At 40.6% G+C, this 21,510-nt stretch overlaps 1 protein-coding gene and 1 long non-coding RNA gene across 2 annotated transcripts; one reads left to right on the top strand and one right to left on the bottom strand.

Annotated features, from left to right (window-relative positions):
• Positions 1-1,264: 1,264 nt before the first annotated feature.
• On the top strand, positions 1,265-10,447 carry usp46 (ubiquitin specific peptidase 46). The gene is made up of 9 exons (XM_015023188.1): positions 1,265-1,635; positions 5,101-5,181; positions 6,012-6,225; positions 7,562-7,800; positions 8,850-8,926; positions 9,018-9,101; positions 9,247-9,444; positions 10,097-10,175; positions 10,256-10,447. The coding sequence occupies exons 1-9, from the start codon at positions 1,600-1,602 to the stop codon at positions 10,355-10,357; spliced, it is 1,110 nt and encodes a 369-aa protein (XP_014878674.1). The 5' UTR covers positions 1,265-1,599; the 3' UTR covers positions 10,358-10,447.
• A 9,351-nt stretch (positions 10,448-19,798) lies between these two features.
• Positions 19,799-20,934, bottom strand: LOC106940437 (uncharacterized). The gene is made up of 2 exons (XR_001423092.1): positions 19,965-20,934; positions 19,799-19,871 (listed from the first exon to the last, which is right to left on the bottom strand). It is a non-coding gene; the product is annotated as an uncharacterized LOC106940437 (long non-coding RNA).
• Between the last annotated feature and the right edge of the window lie 576 nt (positions 20,935-21,510).

Genomic DNA, 21,510 nt, shown 5'->3' on the forward strand with positions numbered 1-21,510 from the left:
TTAACATTTGAATGCTAAAGGGATAATTGCCAAGAGGAATGTCGTGAAAGCTCAAGCAGAGCTGCTGGTGAATGAGTGCGTCCTGAGGGCCCAGGGCTTCCTGCAGGGTCCTGCAGAAAGTACATTAATGTCCTCCCTCTTCCTATTGGCCGGCTAATTGGTGGTTAGAGGGCAGAATACCTGCAAATTCAGTGGTTAGTTATGAGACCTGCCCGCTGTCATATGAAGAAGGATCCCTAGTGAATAGCACGTCTGAAGAGAACAAGGCTCGTCTCTAGGCAGTAAAGGAGGCTGACGCTTATCCTATAAATTAAAAAAAGTGTGTGACAAGCTTTCATCTTAACACAGAAATTTTCTTTTGATTCCAAAACGCTTCTTTAGTCTTGATAAAAATTTTAAACTAATGAAATTCAAATAAATTTAGCTAAATGGAAGTTTAAAAAGTTATAATTGTGTCAACAATGAAAGTAATTATTATATGTGGTAATCTTACCGATTAAGATATTTAGCCATTTTGTTTATGTCATATTCCCAGGAAGCTAAACAGATGTTTTATGTGCTACATTGTTACAGAAATGTGTGAATAAATACCAAACATGTGGATAAATGTCAACTTAAGTCAACTTTTGCATAAGGAGCACCTTTAAAGACAAAACCAACGTGTCTAGATTATATTCTATTAAGATAAAGATGGCTGAATAAAAAAAAATACTACAATTATCAAAGTTAAAATAAAGTTAATAGAAGTCATTTAGTACTAGTATTATATGACATTATTTTTATTTCTCAATTTAAAACAATTCTAAAAACAGCAAATAAAATTAAGACAGAATATCAAGTGATTGGTATAAATTTATACCAATCACTTGATTTCATATGTTAACATAAATTTACATTTAATTATCTCAGATTTAAACAGTATAAAGGAACAGAACTAGAGGATAAACTAGAGGAAATTCACTTTTGTACCAGGTTTCTGAAGAAGCCTCCCGTATTTGATTTTAAATATATCTACTTGATTAATTATATATGACAAATGAAAACCCTTTGACTATATTAGTTATTTAATCATTGTTTTGTTTTTTCTTTGTGCGAAAGGTGCATAATTCGCTTTCCTCAAATAAACTACATGTCCCTACATCAATATTTTCAGTTAGTTGATGGCGATTGGTTGCAACTCGGTTAAACTTCACCGTGCAGCTCTGTGTGTGGTCAGCTTATGCAGTCAATCAAACCTGTAACTCTGGACCAATCAGCAGCGGAGCTTTGCTCTAGTGGGCGGGTCTACATCACTTCCTCGCGCAGTGGGATAGTTTTCTGGTCGCTGCTAGCAACCTGCCGCCTGTAACTTCTCCTCTCCTCCGGACACTGTCAGTTTTTAAGCTGAGCTTCCTTCAACATGTGTGCGAGGATGAAGCCGTGCGGACGGTGAGCGCAGCGCGGCCCTCGGCTCGGTGTTTCCCCGGCTGCATGGTGCTCTCCGACGGCCGTGGTTGCGGTTTGGCCTCCAGCCGCGGCTGCGAATGAACTTCATTTCTCAGCGTCGCCCAGCTCAGTTTATTTTATAAAAATGGCGGTGTGGGGGACACTGTGAACTAAATGACTGTCAGAAACATCGCCTCCATTTGTAATATGGTGAGTAAACCTCCGTGTTGTTATTGATTGGTTTGCAGCAACAGTTTTGAACCTGGCTGGACGGGGATGTTTGTGGCTGGGTTGCCTCCCACCTGCGCCCGACTGGGACTCCTCACTGGAGGATGCACGGGAAGCCCTGCGGGGCTTCTTTAAACACCTCCGAGTCTTATTGTTCACACAGGCCACGGACACCAGACCGGCGTGTTTCAGCACAGAGTGGGTAATTTGTACGTCTGTCAGCTGTGACTGACAGGAGAACGAAGCGGCTCGTGAGCCCCTGACAGCTTGTCGGTCCTGGTTGCATAATGTGGAGCTGCAGCAGAGAGCAGGAGTCTGCACTAATCTGTGTTTAACGTTGTGTTCATGGCTGGAGAAGAGTGGGGAAGAACAGACTTAATGCCTGTGTTAATGCCACTGGCCCCTGCTTTATTTAGACGGGTCACTGATGTCAAAACCCGCCAGTATTAGTCTTCTCTGAGCGCTGCTTTTGCACACTGTTATGCTTTATCCCTGCACGACTTTGAGCATTGTGCTTGTTGTGTAGGTTAATCCAGTGCAGGTTTGACTGATCCATGTATTGTGGGGTTTGATCTGTGGAGTGTTGGAGAACCAAAATTGCAGTAGAAATGTCCTTTTCATCATCTTCTTCTTCTTTTTTTAGTTGGAGCGAAGTTTACACAGAAGACAAAAAAAAAAGATGTCTTTAAATGTGGTTTAAAGAATTAGTATTGGAGGATTTGAGCATCAAAAAGCCGTGAAACACCCTTTGATCCAAATGCAGATGTGTATCTTTGCATTTCCAAAAATAGAGGTGTACAGTGGAAAAAATTCAGCCATTTGATTCATTTGTTTTGGAGCAAGTGCATCTTAAACATAGGGGACACCAGCTGATGTGGGGGGAATAGAGTCAGACATAGTTGGTATAAAACAACTGAAATGTTTACGTACACGGTTAACTTATTTTGTCTCAATGATGCCAATCACTTCAGGGCAGGTAGGATTACCAAATTATCCCTGCTTCACGAACGCCCCAATAATGAGAGAAAACCACTTGAGTTTTTCTACAAATTATTAAAAAACAAAAACAAAAGTAGTTTTCAGAATATTTGGTAGAACTGTCCTTTAAACTGTATGACCTTGGTCAGAGGTTGTGGGTTTCCCTCCACAGTAGTTTGCAGGAGTTCTGGCCCATTCCTCCTGACAGAACCAGCATAACTGAGTCAAGTTTGTTGGCTGCCGTGCTCGTATGCAAATACTTTTTTTTTTTTTTACTCCCCACAGTTTTTCCACTGACGTCATTGTGGTGGTCTCTTCAAAGCACTGATTTTGTTGTCCTTAAAGACACTTTGTAGCTAATCTGGCAGCGTGCTTTGGGTCACTGACCCACTTCTACCCAAAGCTCTAACTTGGCGGTCTTGACATGCTGCTATGTTGTTTTTTGAATTAATGTCTTCTTCCTCGCTGAGTGGCCTTTGTGGGTACAGAACTTGTTTTGCTGTGGATGATGACTCTCTCTTACCATCTTCAGTCAGTATGTTTTAACTTTTTTTTTTCTTGATGTCACAGAAGGAAGCAGTGTGTAGGAAAAATGCTCATGTTTGATTGACAGGACTGATGGGATTAACCACGTTCTTTATGTTGATCAATAAATCTTAATAGATGTTCAGGTGCTGGTCATTTTATGCATTTTTTCAGTTTTTAGCTATTACTACTACAGATGTTTTTTGGGGGCCAAATTAGTGCCATCTTTTTCAGGATGCTTAAGACTTTCAAAGGTTCCTACCTTTTAAAATGGGAATATTTCGTACCTGCTTTAAAAAGCATTTTTCATATTCTCCTCATGGTCTACTGTAAGGAAATACGGTTATATGACTCCCATTAAATCAACAGGAGGTCAAACTGGTGTTTTGGTTTGATCAGGGATCATAATCTGTCATATTTTCTGTGTTTTCCAATAATAATATGTAATTGTGCTCAATTACACACTTCAACCTAAACTAAACTTGTAAAACTTTTATGTCCTTAGTTTTGGTTGTCGGGACCACAGTGTTCATGTTCTGCAGGTCAAGAGTGGACCTGTCTGATTTTGGGCAGAACATCAGTGCCTGCATGTCTTTACATGATTAGAAAATATAAAACATTAATCTTTAAACTTTTTAGATCATTTTTGTGCTCATTGTGAGTAACTGTAAAACTAAAAGCAGTAATCATTCTGGTGTAAAGTGCTAGTAAGAGCTTAATTCCCCACAACAGAGCCTGCGTCAGTCCTTTCTCCATCTCTCATAAATGTTCTGTATGTATTACCCGTTATGATGGGTACAGACAGTTTGCAGACCTGCGTTCATGTTCTGGAGGCGGTTAAACGGACAATGGGGCATTCAGACTGCGCTTTGACAGAAAGAAATCAAGGCCAATATAAGTCAAAGGCATCCCCAAACCAAATTGTCCGCTGTGTTCTCTCAACAAAGCCGCGGTTCATTTGGAAAAAGCTTTGAGCTCCTACAAAAGAAAAGGCTGTGACAGGAGATAAGTGCTCCGTCTCAGCAACCAGGAGCTAAATCCTCCTGACTTTTGACATGACTCTGCTTGTTTAGAGCGGATCTGTTTCCGGCGTTGAAAGACTGCGCTTTTCTGCCTTTCTGATGGATCCTTTTTAGTTGTTACACTTTATTGTCAGGGTTTCCTTTAATAAACCCAATCCGCCTTTTTTCACTTCCGATACAGATATCTGATACAGTTTTAGTATCGGCCGATGCCAGTCTGATACAGAAAAACAGCCCTGAATTGGCTTAACTTTTAAACATAGACACAAATGTACTGAATTATACATTTATTTGATTGCTCTTCCCCAGTATAGCATATTTAAATACACCAATAGCTTCACAAGCTGGGTCAAACATGTAAAAACAACACACCTTTAATCTGTTCAGTCTGTGCAATTAGGAGCTTAACAGCCAATGGAAAAAATAAATGATAAAGAAACTGGAAAGCAACAAGTTGACTACCTTGGTTAAACAAAAAAATAAACGACATGCAATTCATTGATTTATTGATTATTGCGACAGGCCTGACGAACACCACAGGCTCCTGTCCGGCTGTGTTGCCGGCTACTGTGCGCTGCGCCGCTTTCAGGAGTAAAGGAAAAGTACAGACCGCAGTTCGAAGTGGAGAAAAGGGAAAAATAAATGAACCTAGGGTTAAACTGGCTGCATTCAAGTCTGTGAAAACAATCCTAATGTTAACATCTGCTGCATTTGAGTGACAGTAACGTACGTACATTTTGAAGGCTGCCTCATTATGATATTTAGCAGCGTTGTATAACCTGCTCTCGTGCAAACAACCCGTTGCCATGGTTCCTAGAGGAAACCCTGGCTGTAGCCGACCAGCACGCTGTAACTTCAAGACCTCCAGCAGGCGACCATGTTGGCGATCCTGACGGCACGTCTCATGTTTTTGCTCCCTCAGGGCACCAATGCCTCCGCTCTGGAGAAAGACATCGGCCCAGAGCAATTCCCGATCAATGAGCACTACTTCGGGTTGGTCAACGTGAGTTTCACTAAATCCTCTCATGCATTCACAGCACTCATTGCCAGATAACACCGGAGTCGTATTTCAAAACAAAACGGCGAAGGGGGGTTGAGTCACGTCTGCTTTTGGACAGCTGGCGTTCAAGGTAACAGAGCTGTTTGTTAATCACGGGATGTCCTGCATCTTTAATGTGCTGTGAACAAATACGTTTCCTGATGGTCCACTAAATACGGGACCCTGCAAATAATTACTCTTTCATTGTTTTTCACATTTTGTCCCTTTACAGATACAAACTTCTGTGTTTTTTAATTATTATTATTGGGATTTAAGGTAATGGACTGACACAAAGTGGTGTATAATTATAAAGTAGAAGAAAAACGAAACATGATTTTCAAAATAAACATCTGTATTTCTCACTGCATCGATCCCCAGTCAGTCAGTCACGTTACTGCAACTCCAGCTGTGGGGCCTTTTCACATCCACATTCAGAAATCTTCGCCTGTTCTTCTTTCACCCCCAAAGCGAGCTCAGATGAACAGCAGTTTCAGGGTATTTCCACTAATTCTTGATTGGATTCAGGTGTGGACTTTGACTGGGCCATTCTAAACACAAATGTGCTCCGATTGGAACTGTTCTTTTGTATCTCTACCTGTGTCATCCCGCCCACTTTTTACATGTTTGATTGTGAAAGAAACGGTTCTGCTTTACTTTGTGTTGGTCCATCATATTAAATCTTATTAAAACACATTAAACTTTATATGAACACATGCGTTACAGACTAAGCGTACACCTGGACCGTATCAGAGTTCTTGTTTTGACTAGGCCCCTCCGTCTCCGTCTCTCCCCAGTTCGGAAACACGTGCTACTGCAACTCGGTGCTGCAGGCCCTCTACTTCTGCCGGCCTTTCCGGGAGAACGTGCTGGCCTACAAAGCCCAGCAGAAGAAGAAGGAGAACCTGCTCACATGCCTGGCTGACCTTTTCCACTCCATCGCCACGCAGAAGAAGAAAGTGGGCGTCATTCCGCCCAAGAAGTTCATCTCCCGGCTACGGAAGGAGAACGGTGAGCGCGCCGTGGCCGACTAAAACACACAAAGGCTTATAATTGGATGGACGCTCCTCTGCTGTACGGTTTGGGTGGAGCGGGAGGTTTCCTGTTCTCTTAACGCGATACGTGGAGAGCTCAGGTTTGTGTTGTGTGTTTGCAGCCGTTTCAGCTCTAATGTAATCTGAATATTTAGGGTGAAGGGCAGCTGCATGTTGGCGGTAAGGTCGTTCAGAGCGGGGCTGACAGAAAGCCTGATTGTTCTCTACTGTCCATATTCAGGAAGGCCTTTATGTATGAATGAACAATGTGATCTCTGTCTGGGCCCAGCTTTGGTCAGCTGCCTCCTATGTGGAGGTTTGTTTTTTTTCCCCTGCTCAGCTCATCTACTCCACTTCTCAGTTTCACCTCTCACATTATGCATGAAAACAGGAGTGTGTACAGGTGCTGCATGTATTATCAGCAGGGTCTGCTGACTGTTTACTTTCCCTACAGTTTCAGAAGTCAGAAAGAGAAACTGTTTTTAATGGAGAGGTAGAGTCAACAACAACGCTAATGTTGTTACATGTATAGGCGACTCGCATTGTTAAATACTTTCTTTCCTGCTGTTAGAAAAAATCCTGTTTGGATTTATGATAAAGTAGCAAAGAGAAAAGGTTTTCCTTTGTGTGTGTGTTTTCTTAAAATATTATATCTTTATGTGTCTTGTTTCACATTAATGCTTCTGTCCGTATTTACAATATTATCTTTGCATTTAAATGCCCAGCTTTGCCAGCATACACCGGGCACAGATGTTAATTACTTTTTAATAATTAGCACAAATCTGCACTAACATCAGTATCAGCCATTTTAAACATTTCAATATCAGTCCGATTAATAAAACTGGCCCAATATGAACATCCAATATTTACTTTTTTCTTCTTTTTATTTTGTTGCCACCTGTTTCTGGTCATGTTTTTCCCTAAAAGTGTCAAAATGGTAGTGAAATATATGCAAAATTGATAAATATTGATTATCGGCCATAACAGCAATTTTAGTATCAGATATTCACATTGCCCCGAGTTTTCATATCAGTGCATTCTTTTTATTTTTCTACTCAAATGAGTATCAGATTGCACACTGATCCCTTTTGGAGTAAAACTGAAACCAAAATGGACCCAAAAAAACAAACAAATATTCATGGACAGGGCTAAACAACAACTGTTTAGGGGCTTACAGACTGTTCTTGCAGTATGAGGTCAAAATAAGGGAGAAAAAAAATCTCCATTATAAGATCAAACTGCACACATTTTGACCCACTTGTTTCTGTCTGAAAGCGATCTTTGTTTCCTCCCCACCTTTCGTCTCCCTGCAGATCTGTTCGACAACTACATGCAACAAGATGCCCACGAATTCCTCAACTATCTGCTGAACACAGTGGCGGACATCCTGCAGGAGGAGAAGAAGCAGGAGAAGCAGAACGGGCGCCTGAAGAACAACGGCACGGCTGTCACCTCCGAGGCCGAGATGGAGAACAAAACGGAGCCCACATGGGTTCATGACATCTTCCAAGGCACACTGACCAATGAGACGCGGTGCTTAAACTGTGAAACAGTATGTAAGAGCAGACCTGTTTAGTTTGTTTTTAATGCTGCACGGTTTTGTGTGTGTGCGCGTCACCCTGAATTTGGAGGTGTGATCTATAGAGGGTTTGTTTACACGGTTCTGAGGGCGAGCAGAGGGCCAGGTTGCCCTGAGCAACCCCTGTAAACACCCAAGACTCTGCCCTGTGTTAAGGCAACGCTGCCTCTGTGAAATACACATTTGAGAAAGGCAACATGGAAACACTTCTTCACACAGCCTTAAAAAGTCTTAAATTCATGCATCTAAAATTAAGGTCTTAAAACAATCTAAGTTGGCCTTGACTATGTCTTAAATTTTGTTGAGACGTTACAATTTAATCTCATATATTCTATGTAGTTTTCCTTTCTTTGCAGGACTTCCCATCATTCAACAGTTCAGCATTTTCATGACTCAAGGCGCTTCAGGCTAACACTAACTAGCTGCTAATGTACTCTTGCTAGCTAGCTAGCTCGGTTTCTATTGTCAATAATGGATAAGTGTAAATTTACCGCCAAGTCGGCTGGACGAGGGTCATCAAGTACCAGTCATACCTGTTGGAAAATATTATGAATTTACCGAAATTCATAACATTTTGGATTTTTTTAAATGTAACTTTATTTGATAGGGACAGACAGAAATCAACATAGATGGGAGTGCTGTGGTGGTGTAGGGGTTAAGCACAACCCACATTTGGAGGCCTTAGTCCTTGACACAGCTGTCGCAGGTTCAATTCCTGGCCTTGGCAACCTTTGCTGCATGTCTTTCCCCTTCTCTCATTACCCACTTTCCTGTCAATTAACTATCAAATTAAGGCCACTAGAGCCAAAAAAATCTTTAAAAAAAAGAAATCAACTAAACAGTCCCATGTTTGCATCATAGTGCTTACTACTTATATAAAATTTTATACTTTTCTGTTGCAATACAAGTCTTAAATTTCATTCGTAGTTGTCTTAGAATATCTTAAATTTGAGATGGTGGGACCCTGTCCTCTCTGAGTCCATCAGGCAAAGATACATCGGAGTTTCATGGCTGTCTTGCAGGTTAGCAGCAAAGACGAGGACTTCCTGGACCTTTCTGTGGACGTGGAGCAGAACACATCAATAACACACTGTCTCAGGTAGGTTAGGTTCATCACACATTGAATCCCAGCAGAAGAAGCAGACAGTGGCAGATTAACCAAGCCTCCGGTGGCATGCTCTCTCCTCCAGGGACTTCAGTAACACAGAGACTTTGTGCAGTGAATACAAATACTACTGTGAAACATGCTGCAGTAAGCAAGAAGCACAGAAACGGTCAGTGAAACCCAGACTTTAAAGCATTCTCGTCTTTTTACTCCATCAAGTAAAATCTCAATAAAATGCTCGGTGTGTGCGTGTGAATACTTTTGCATAGCCCAGTTCCTATGATGTCTCTCTCAGCCTGCCTGTTACTCTGCAGGATGCGAGTGAAGAAGCTTCCTATGATCCTGGCGCTACACCTGAAGAGGTTCAAGTACATGGAGCAGCTGCACCGCTACACCAAGCTCTCCTATCGGGTGGTTTTCCCTCTAGAGCTCCGCCTCTTCAACACGTCTGGGGACGCGGTAAACCTGGACCGCATGTACGACCTGGTGGCGGTGGTGGTTCACTGTGGGAGGTGAGGCCACCTATCTGAGGGAGGCGTTTACATTAAAAATGTTTGCAAAACTTTGTCGATATTCCGCTAATGTCGAAAAATCACAAGTTCGTAATTGCTCTGTTTCCATTAAATAAGAACGGCGGCAATAAAAATTGTGAAGTTTGTTCACGACATTAACGTCAGCTATTGTGTAGAACGGGTCTGCATCTTAGATTGTCAAACTCTAAGATGTTACTTTTAATAACAAAAAGTCAACTTTTATTTTTGGATGAACATCTACTTCATGTAATTTACAGAACCCATCCTTCTGTCTGTTTTAGATTTTAAATTAAAGAAAAACAACATATTTGCACAGGATGGATATGTTTCCTTATGTTGGATGTTGAAATTTATTTTTAAAAAGTACATTCTAATTTAATGATTAATAAAAACAGATTAAAATAAAAAGATCTAAAGCAATATCACTTATGTTTTTCGTGGAAAACCGATTTTTCACTTGGAGAAAGAAAAAAATACACAGGTAAAACCAGCATTGGTTATCAAATTTTATTTCAAACATTAGTTGATTTATCATTCTTTTAGAGCTACTTGAGGAGTTTCGGCAGCAGTTTCTGTAAAATTCAGTCACATTTATTTATTTATTTATTTTCTTTTTTTCCTGTGATCTCAGCGGCCCCAACAGAGGTCATTACATCACCATAGTGAAGAGCCACGGCTTCTGGCTTCTGTTCGACGACGACATAGTGGAGGTGCGTCGCTCCGCCTGCCCGCCTTTGTCCGTCCGTCTGGGCGCTCTCTGTTCTCATCACCTTCTCCCCGTGTCGTGCAGAAAATCGACGCCCAGGCCATCGAGGAGTTCTACGGACTCACCTCGGACATTTCCAAGAACTCCGAGTCGGGATACATCCTCTTCTACCAGTCGAGGGAGTGACGCCGGCGCCGGATCAGCGACTGAGTTACTTTTTACTTACCTTTTTTAGGATAAGAGACCCAGACGTTCCACATCCACTCCCTGCTTCTCCCCACCTCCCTGACATGTGTGCCAATTCTCTTCTGGGTGTTTTTTTTGTTTCATCTCTCCTCCTTTAGTCTTTTAGTCACCTGCATCTGGACTGCACTTTACTAAGGAAAAGCAAAAACGCTCAGTAGCGTGGCGTTGCTGCTGGGGTTCTCCTGCAGACGTTGGTCAGAAACTGAACCATATCAGATTTAATTATGTAAGGTCCATTATGTGCCACCCAGTCATATTTCCTCTCATTAGGGCTGTTCCCTATTTTTTTTCTACTTTTAAGCGACTGGATGAAGCTGGAGACAAACGCTGTACGATCCGTAGAGGAATCTCAATCTGAAGCAATATCTGAGCGTTAATCCGAAACCCATACTAGCTGAAAGATCAGAACCTTCGACACTAACTGAGCCACAAACTCTAAACACTACACCTGCTTTTCAGAGACGCACCAATCAGGCGCTTCTGGGCCGATACCGATCAGCTCTGACCCGCTGTTGACCAAATCAAATTTTATGATACAAGACTTGGGAGATGTTTTAAAAAGTGTGCTGCAGGTTTGATTAACACAGAAAATGAGAGAACTGTAAAATTATCTCCATTTTAACCATTTTATTAAGTTGAGAAAAAAACATGAGGGCGGCTGGTTGGTGTGAAAATGCATTTATTCAGAGATTAGAGCTGATTGTTAACGGAGCATTGACTGATTCTAATGTCTGGTCAACTGATTGGTGCAACTCTGATTATTTTTCCGTCAAATGGATGCCTGGAATTGGCTGAATTTTTGTTAGTTTTTTTTTTTGTTTGTTTGTTTGAAAAGAAATCAACTATTTATTGAATTTATTATATTTATTATGGTTTTTTTTCATGCTGACTGATAAATGCCGGTGTGTTGCCTAAGCTCTGTGTAATACCGAACGTAAAGCTTGTGGGTTAAAAAGACGAAGTCAGGAGACGCATTCCACAACGGTGTAACCTCTTGATGTGCATCGAAAAGTCAAACTAGTGCAATATGTGACGTTGGTAACAAATGTGGATAAGATGGAACATTTGCATCTTTTTTTTTCTTTTTTTTTTTTATCAGTAGCTGATTTGTTTATTCGTTAATCATTTTTTAGTGCGGCGTGTCTGGCTGTATCAGATTACAGTGGATCTCAGTAGTCTACACTCCCCTGGTAAAACGGCAGGTTTTGAGTCTGGTTTCAAATTATTTAAAACTTTTCTTATATATATCTATCTAATGTAAAGTGATGACATATTCCAGACAAATTAACAGAAAAACAAATTTGTTTGGGATAAACATAGTGGACATAAAAAAGCAGTAGCAATCTAGTTGCACAAATGTGAACACACTTTAAATCTGCAGTATGTAGCTTTTATAAAAAAGATTTATTTACATTTTACGTATTTGTTAATTACAGCTAGCCCCCCACAGCAGAGCTTGCTATGAATTCTAATGCTAGTTAGTATGACCATCATGATGGCAGACAAACAGTTTTCCTGTAACGGTAAAAAGTTTATCCAACATTATCACATTTAGCAGCATGTCAACTGGTGTGATTGGCAGCACTAAGACACTCCTCCTCCCTCTGATTGGTTGTTTCTGACTGGGAGTGTTGCATTCTGCATTGGGAGAAGGGGATTTTTTCATAGGTTATCTGTCTCGTACTACATTATTTGTCTCATACATTTACATATTTAAAAAATATGTAAATATACATGTATATTTATAAGAGTTGCGCACTGCAGCTTTAACGGCTATACTTGATGATGCACCTTTTGATCGAGTTTAGGCGTTCAGCCTTCTTTGCCAGGAGTTTGTAGGCATGCCTACATCCTGACTTGGTAATACTTTGAAGAAAAGTAACCCCAGAGTATGATGCTGCCACCACCATGTTTCACTCTGGATGTTGTATCTTGTGGCTGAAGGTTCAGTGTTGTCTTCATATTCTGGAGGGACAAAAAAAAGTCCAGTCTTACTCATTCCCCACATTATCTCTAGTAATTATGACTGTTTTCAATATGCCACTTTTTTGTACCCACCTGCTGACTGGTGCCTTTGTACAATTACGTCCTTTTTCGTCCTTTGTTACTTCTGCATTTATGAAAGGAAATTCTAAAAGCTGAAATTGTTTTCAGCTCATTCTGATCCAATAAGTGGCAGATGAATTGAAGACGAATGCTGAAATGGAATCAAAAGGTGCTTTAATTAAGCAGAAGATTAAGACCGGGCACATTTTTTGCAAACAGGTTTATTAAAGCTTTTGCTACATTTTCACCTCTAATCACAGAATATTTGTCACATTGAAGGTGAGAAAAATATCGACGTTTAACAGTAACGCTTCCAGTTTTTACGACTAAAAGCTGTCATTTTAACGAGGGGAGGTTTGAGATGTGCGGTGAATGTTTCTCTTGAACTCGCCCCAACTTTTGGGAAATTAACTACATATCTCTTTGGAACTGCACACAGATGTTTTTTTTTTAGTTTTGTTTGTTTTCCATGTTCCTACATTGAACACCAGCTCACTTGTTTGGTCTTGGTTTTTGTCAGATGTTTCTATGTAGCACACTGGAATCCTGAAGGTCAAGGATCCTTGTGAATCCTTTGTACTGTAGATTTTCCTCCGTTAGGAGGGTTTCTTCTTTTTTTTTTTTTTTTTTTTTTTTTTTTTTTTGGCCGTTTCCTGTAGAGTAGTGAAAAAAATCAAACTTTTTTTTCCTCGAATGTTTTTGACATTCCTGTTTGCTTGCACATAAGTAAGGAATCACCATTTCACACATCGTAGATGAAAGGTAGGATAAATAATTTACTAAATTAGTTTGCGTGAGCGAAGCAGGAGAGGCAGATCTGAAAGTGAAGAACCGGATGTTTCTCTCTCTCTCGCTCGCTTGTTCTCCGTGACCGGAGGAAAACGTGCCAAACCGAATTCAAATACTGACTTTGCAGCCGTCTTTAGCGGAGCGTTATTTTTCTTCGTGAAGACACACTTGTGTACTTATTATAGCTACGTGGAAGAGTACCTCTAGGAATAGGAACTATTTTTTTAAAATGAAGATCTGAAATAGGCAGAGATCTTAAGCTTGAGGTCGGTCGGCAGCGAAGAATAAAAGCCTGCCGTTTTCCAATCACAACCACATCATCAAAGCAACGCGCCGACGCTCACGTTTGTCACGTTGTTCTAGTAATAATGGGTTCAGACAGTGGAAAACTGGCAGGAGCCGATGTGAACGGACTCGTAGACATGCTGAGCTTCCATTAACTTATGCACTCTTTCTCACCGGGACGCTCGGTCGTGTCCTGGCAGCGCGTCTTGGCGCTCTGCACCGTGTCGGACATGACCGGGCCTCAGCGAGGGGGAACGACGAGACGAACGCGTCTCTACATGGCAGATAACTGCAAGTGCACTTTATCAGTGATGATTTGAGGCTTTAACGAGATGAGCCACAGTGTAACACCCTCACAATGACCTTTTTTCTTGTGTTCAATAAAAATGACAATGAACTGACCTTCCGGATGCTTCTTTTTATTTCGTCTGTTGTGTCGACTCTTTCAGTGAGAATCCACGTGAGTGTGACTGAAGTGGAGCGCTGGTTCACAGTTACGTTTCAAGTCAAAAGTTTGAGAAACACACAAACATCATTGTGTCTCTTGATGAGATTTTATGTCGTAGACCAACATCAAGTGATGCATAAATGTGAGTTTGAAGGAAAATTCAATTACGTTTCAGTTTTCTTTAAATATCTCAAATGTGTCACACCTTTCTATTCAGCTGACCCATACTGATACTTTTTAGAACCACGTTTCTTTGCAGTTACAAAGAAATGCCACCAAAGAAAAACCAGTTTCACGTATTGGTTTCCCCCAGAGAACTTGCTAACCCTGATGGTTGGGTGCTAGTCAGTCATCCAGCGGCCCATCGTCTTTTTGAGTTAAAAAATGTGTAAAGCTGACAGGAAATTTGAAAAATATCACTTGATAATTATGTGTTAGTAAAATATTGGAAGATTGACATCTGGAAACCAACTATAAACTCTCAAAAAATGCAAACATTTTAAAAAGATTTTTAAAAAATAAGGAATACTTAGCCTGGTGGGTTCACAAGTAAATCCTGGTGGCCCGCCAGGCTTATAATGTCACCCTAACCCCTAATATATTAAAATACAATGTGAAGAGGTTCAAAGGGTGTTGAGGTTTTCCAGAGGCATGGTGGCCAGATTGTCAGTACACGTTACAATCCATAATTAAATCATTCATGGCAACGCAGTATGTCAGGAGTTTGTCATCCTCCCTTAAAACAACATGTACATTTTCATAATAAAAAATTGTTTCCAAAAGTCAAACATTTCCCTGAAACTCTTTGTAAGAATCCAGACTGGTAACCCATCCGAACCCCATCGGGAGAACACACCTAAATGTTTTGGAGAACCTTTACCATTGTTCTTTTATTGCTGCGTTTGCGTCATGGCCTCCACTCAGTCGGCATTCAAAGGACACCGGTGAATCACACAAAGGATTTTAATTTGATTTAATCACTGCAATCATCTGCATCATTAACTCACCACATTAACTGCACACTCCCTGCTCGTTACCGCCGGCGGGTAAGTTCTGGAAAAGCCTTTTGTGTGCTGCATTAACGCGTGGATTACAGGAAGTTCTGATAGACCGATTAGAAAGAATCTTTCTGTTTTTTGTTTTTTTTTCTTTTTTTGTTTTGCTTTAATTAACCAGGAAAACCCTTTCCTGTTTAAAATTTCCAAGAGTTAAGATAGGGAGCAGCTCAAAGAAAAAAAAAATCTAAAAATAATTAATATCCCTCAAGCACTTTCACATTGGGTCACAGTACAACATCCATTCTTCTTATGTTGTTATTTTATGTAGTAGTGCACAAAAACTACAATTTGTGTTTTTATGTGTGTTTGCATGTCAGCACAAACACAGTTTAGCTATAATGCATATTGATTATTTTGGCATATTAATAGATTTTATTAAAGAAGGGGTTTATGATGTTTGACCGTTTTGAAAACAAACTCATTTATAGAACATCTGTTATTTATTGATCTGCAGAAGTCTTACAAGACATGCAAAAACTTTACAATAGGAGGCGGTACTTAAACACATTATAGGGATGTCGAGTGGAAGAAATATGGTGCTCAGGCAATGGGGAGATTATGATTTTAAATCTTAGGAGAGATTCAAGGACCAGACATGTGTCCAAGAAATAAGTTACAAATATTAAACTTCCTGTTTTCACTCCTGAAGCTTCCAAGTTGTTCTAAGAAAAAAAAAGAGGCCTGGATCGTTTCTAACTGGTTCAAAGTCCTCTTTTATAACACACTGATGTAACCCGGTAATTACACGAAAAAAAGAAAAAAAAACGCTCCTCTGAATAATCAGTGGTGATCAAAATGTCAGAACTGAAGACACAGCTTGTGTCTTTCCCCCTTTCTGGGGTTTAGCAAATCAGCAGGTAGATTATGAGGTGCAATCAGGAAGAGTGAGTGTAGTCTGTTTGTCTTTTCCCGTAATTTGCTTCAAGAGTTCGAAACGGAGCTACAGTGAACGCCCCGCGGGAGGTCCAGAGAGGTTCAATGATCTCTCACTCAGCTTCCATGGAAACATCCCAGAGACTTCTTAGAAACACTTCAGCTCCTGCAGGGAGAAGCAACGACGAACAGAGAGAGAGATGGAGGGAAACTTTGTAGAAAAAAGATAACAATATCCTCCTCATCAGAACATTCTGCCAGACCTTCTGCATCTTCCCAGAAACTAAAGACACAAATACAGGACAGGAACTCATTTCCCCTCCGTGAGACGTTTAATGGCTGACGACACAGAGATCAGAAGAAGTGGATGTTGATGTTAGCACAAGCTTCGTGTACACAGAAATATGCATCTATTCAGAAGTTACTCATCTTCATTGTACCCAGATTTTTTATTTTATAAAATCAAAGGTCACAGATGACCTTCCATCTTTCATTTGAGTTATTTTTGTCTAAATTTATCTGTAGATTCAGGAAGCCTTCAGAATTGCAAAAAGACAAAATCTTACCAAGTGTGATGAGGTCTAGTTCCTAGTGCAAATATCTCAAATGACTTAAAACAAGCTCCTATATCTTGCTGAAAAGCTGTTCGTAAGTTCCTTTTATCTTTTTTCAAATGTACTTAGCTATTAGCTCTGGAAACTAGACCAAAAATGCTTTTGTGTTTTTGCAGTGTGCTCTGTGTTGGAATAGTTTTGCAAACAGGTTCAATAATAACACTTTAGTTGGTTGGTGTTGTGCTCACAATAAGCTAGAAGAAGGAAATGTCTCAGGAAACATAAATATTATTTCTGCAATGTGTTTTTGCCTCTAACATATTGCATAATTGTTTAGGGGAAATCATGAGTCTTTCTAACTTATTCCTCTTTTCTCGCTCAAGCTTTAAATAACTTAAGAGCACATCTATGAGTTTGTGTTGTTTTTCTGGTTTTCTTTTTTTATTGTCCAAATATTTCCATGAAGCGTAATTTAGTCATTACTCTGAGCTTTAAATAGACCAGCACTTATGGGGAAAAAGTCCTAATAATAAGTTTCTTGAGAGGAGAAACTTCCAGCAAGTCCTCGTCGAGCTTCATCTGCCAAGTCGACGTTTGTTTAGAGAACATCGCAGCTGAGATCAACATGAGCTGCTTTTATTGGGCCTTTTGTTTCCACGCTTTATAAAACTTGGCAAAACAGATGAACTCTATTAGTAGGACTCTTCTTTATAATCAATTCATCTGTATTTAGATGTCGTTTTTCCACGTGTACATGGCCAGTTTTAATCAAAAGCAAACAAAGAACCACATGGTCCGGTACAGGGGGTTTTAGTTAAAACCACCTTTTAAGGTCGTTATTGAATTAAATGACCTTCTTGAAGTTTCAATGCTGCTCTTGCTTGCCAGACACAAATACGCTTATCTCCATAAATCCTGGAAACACCAGGAAAGGGCTTTATTTCACTTCATCGATCTAAGACAACACGCTCCTCAAAGTCCTCATCTCGAGCCACAGATGAGCATTGTCACCCTCGCGCTCTGCTTCAGTTTTGCACTCCATAGAAATCTTGAGGATTTTCTGAGCAAAATTCTGACTCAGACTCACAGAAAGAACCAAATGCAGCACACATCTATATTGAAATCTTTCAAAGGGGCAGAATTATGTAAAATATCCTCTTCCTGTAGAGTTTTGTCATGTTACAATGTTATTCCATCATCCAAAACATTCCTGCAGCTTTGCTTAGATTTGAGAAATCCTTGAATTCAAGGTGGCTAAGCATTTAATCTCACAAAGCTCCTCCAACTTTTCAGTCCCCACATCGAGCTAAAGACCCCTCAGCTCCTTCAAACTAGCAGCAGCTGCAATTAGCAAACACCTGGTGGAACTGCTGAGCTCATCAGACGAACTATTTCTCAGTCCGATGCTCCGTTATGTAAAACCAGTGTGCTAAAAGGCAGAGTGTTGGAAAGAGTGGGTGCTTCTTAAAGAGACAGAGTCCAGTTTCAAAGTTGTGAAATCAAATATCTTTTATATTTTATACATGCTGCATTTTTACAACAACTGAAGGCAACACAGTTACTCGATTGTGATTTAAAATACATAACCCCGCCTCAGCTGTAATGTTTACTAATGCCAGCTGATTATCCCAAATGCACACAAACCAGTTAGGAGAGATATATTTTTTTCGTCAATTCACCTCTTAAAAACAGCTTTTTCCTGAAATCCTGCAGTGTAAAATGCATGCTTCATAACTCAACTGTGTTTTTTTTTTTTATTATCTCTTGATTATAAAAAGCATAACACTGGATAGTGTTTTTCTTTTTAATGCTAGACAAGACTAACAGCATTACTGCAAGTCAAACTAAAAGGATTATCAGAAACCGTCTGTATTCATGAAGAAATGTGTGACATTATCTGAAGCCTGTTATGAAGAACAAACTTACTTTATATGGTCCAAACTGGGACATTTTTATGTAAGTGTGGACGGAGGAGCAGCTGCTCTCCTCATCCACCCCACAGACTTAGTCACTTTCACTGTCAAACACTCGTCTCTGGTGTGCCAACGCCTCAGCGGCTGCAAGTGTGCCATGAACAACAGACTGAGACCTGACTCGTCTCTTTCACTCTGTGAAAAGAAAAGCGGACGGTGACGTCAATGTTGCACAAAGTCCCAGGGATTTAAATTTCTTCCCTTTATGCAGAGCTCCTTTACTGTCTGGTCGACCTAAAAAAAGAAAAAAAAGAAAAAGAGGGAAGATTTGAAAACCAAGCCAGCACCTTTACATCTGATTAGCGAAGAAACCTGAAATTTGACCTCTGATGACGCAGTGCAAAATCAGAATACTGCAGAAAATTTTAAGATGAATTCAACTTACGGTGAAACTGAACGAACCTTCAGAGTCTGATGCAATGTGTGGAGGTAAAATTAGAAACTTGGTCCTGAGAAACCGTTCCAAAGAGAGCACATTATTTACATACTGGTGATCAATATCAGTTTACATCTATTTAACTGTTCTTAATGACAGTTGTGATTTCGGGTTTGCCATACATAGGACAAGCAGTTGCACATTTTTCCTGTCGTGCACATCATGGTTTGACATGCAAAGCTCCCCGCCAAAGATGGTTTTGCATTTTCCCCAACAGTGTTCACGTTTTAGTGTTAAGTGGGGTCAGACTGCCATCTGGCGGTGGACATTAAGAACTCACACTAAAATAAAAACATGGGTGCCACCTTACAACAAGGCTCCGCTTAGAGATGGATAATAAATAGTTCATAGATGTGTTACTAATCTCTAAACACTTATTATCCATTAATTAAGACTGACAAGCAGACAAAATCTACCAGTTTCTTGCCAAATAGTGATCCAGATCTGTTTGTTATATTAAACATTTCAGACTGCCTTGTAAGCAAAATAACCATTTGTAAACTCCTTATCATCCTTAATTAAGGCATAATAAACGATTTATAAAGTATCTATTGATGAATTGATAACAAAATGTAAATAATAAATGGAGAAGTATTCCACATTAGTTTCAAGAGAAAGTGAAACAATGAAATGGCCAAGCTGATCTGGTTAAACTCGTTTTCCATTTTAAAAAAAAGTCTCTCATGTTTTAAAGCCCTCTGTAATCTAATCCGCAGAGCCACACTTTCATTTAATCTGTGCATGAGAGAATTTTAACAGAGTCGGGCACATTTAAGGACACCCTGCCACATTTAGCCGTAACCAGTCCAGATGGCCGAATCGGGCACTAGAGTGCTTCCATATGCACCAGCCACATTCAATAAACCTTTTCACCCGTTTTTTTTTTTATCTCTCTCTCTCTCTCTCTCTCTCTCCTCCATCTTCTGTTCAGCTTCGGCATGACTAACGTTAAAACCAGGCTCGGATTTGGCGCCGGGGTCGATCACGTGTTTCTGCAAAAAAAAGGAAAAGAAAAAGAAAAGGATGAAAAATCCAAAGAGTTAAAAAGCCCCAGAGGAGCATTGACCCTTTTCCTGATATCACACCTGCAGCCTGAGATGGAAACAGGCGGCTGGGGTTCACTTCACATTCATCTCTGCATCCAGATGTGTTTTTATTACGCAGCAGCAGAGGACGAAAAACAGATTCTCTCGTCCGAGCAGAAGGTGGCATCGACATCTTTACCCTGCAGATGGGAGAGTTTTTCTTTCTTTCTTTTTCCAGATCTCTCAATCTCCAGTCGATCATCTTCATCATCTGGCGAGAGAAAAGGTCACAGCAGCCGGAGGAGATTTGTTGACGTGTTAAAAACTCATTAAGTGGGGGGAAAAAAATCATGAAGCAGGCCGTCTCGCTCAACACCGTTTTTTTTTTTTTTTTCGAAGGCGGTTCTTGTTGAAAGCACTTCTGAATGATTTCATGAGAAACTTGAGCAAAGATATAAAACCTTCAGACCTCCAGTCTCCATCCCAGCGCTGCTCACCGGGGCTGGGATGGAATTAGAAACCCATCAGTCCAGAAGTCAGGCCTGGACATTTTCTACAAGTTGCCTCAGCCGTCATGACACTGGAATTTCACATAACAGGCCAACAAAGTGAACCGTAATTGTCACATAGAAATGAGATGATGGGAACGTGATTTTGTTTAAAAAAAAAAAAAAAAAAACAATCTGAAAAAAAGGTGGCGAGTCGTTGTGTTTATCTGCTTGAGTCCAAGCTTTGCGAAAACAGCAAAATGGCTCCAACTCACTCAGATTGAATGAAGAGCATCTGAGGACGCACATTTTTTTTTTTTTAAGTTTTTCCTCAAATCTCAACTGGACTTACATTTGGACTTTGTCTAGGCCATTTTAGCACATGGATACACTGCGATCTAAACCGGTTAGCTGTCGCTGTAAATGTGCTACATAACTAAACTTGATTGATTGATTGATTGATTGATTGATTGATTGATTGATTGATTGATTGATTGATTGAAATTAGCTGTGACCAGCTTTCCTCCCCCTGCTGCCTCCACAATTTTTTCTAACATACTGTTTGTTCACTAATGAACATCATCTGTATTAAACTTACACGCCACTGGACTCTACTTGTTAACCGCCTAAATAAAGTTCTGGCAGCACTTTATTCAGGCTGCAAAATGTAATGCTTTACGAGTTCGTCATCTGACAAAATGTGGGAAAGTCCAAGAGTTATGAATACATTTTCACGCTACACTTCACTCTACACTTTGCGCAGATGTGCAAAGGATGACAGAGCAGGATGGAGCGCGGACAAATGTCCGCTCTGGGAAAAAACCCACGGTCCAAATCCGAAGTCGTTTTTCTTCATTTGATTTGAAGGTCGATACAGGGAGAGGAAGGAAGCGTCAAGTCGTCTCTCGGTGCCTCTGGCAGCGCTCGCTCCGTGTCTTGGAGAGAGAGAGAGAGAGAGAGAGAGAGAGAGAGAGAGAGAGAGGAAGGAAGGTCAGCAGTCACGCCTGTTTACTCTTCGTCCATCGGGCTGATGCCCGCAGGCGGACCGCGGGCCAATGACCTCACACCACCAGTCAGCGCCCCGGGGTGGGGCTGGGGGGGGGGGGGTGGGGGGGGGG

This window comes from Poecilia latipinna, unplaced genomic scaffold (assembly GCF_001443285.1).
Source record: "Poecilia latipinna isolate Pla-1442-1.1 unplaced genomic scaffold, P_latipinna-1.0 Scaffold3227, whole genome shotgun sequence".
Taxonomy (NCBI): Eukaryota; Metazoa; Chordata; class Actinopteri; order Cyprinodontiformes; family Poeciliidae; genus Poecilia; species Poecilia latipinna.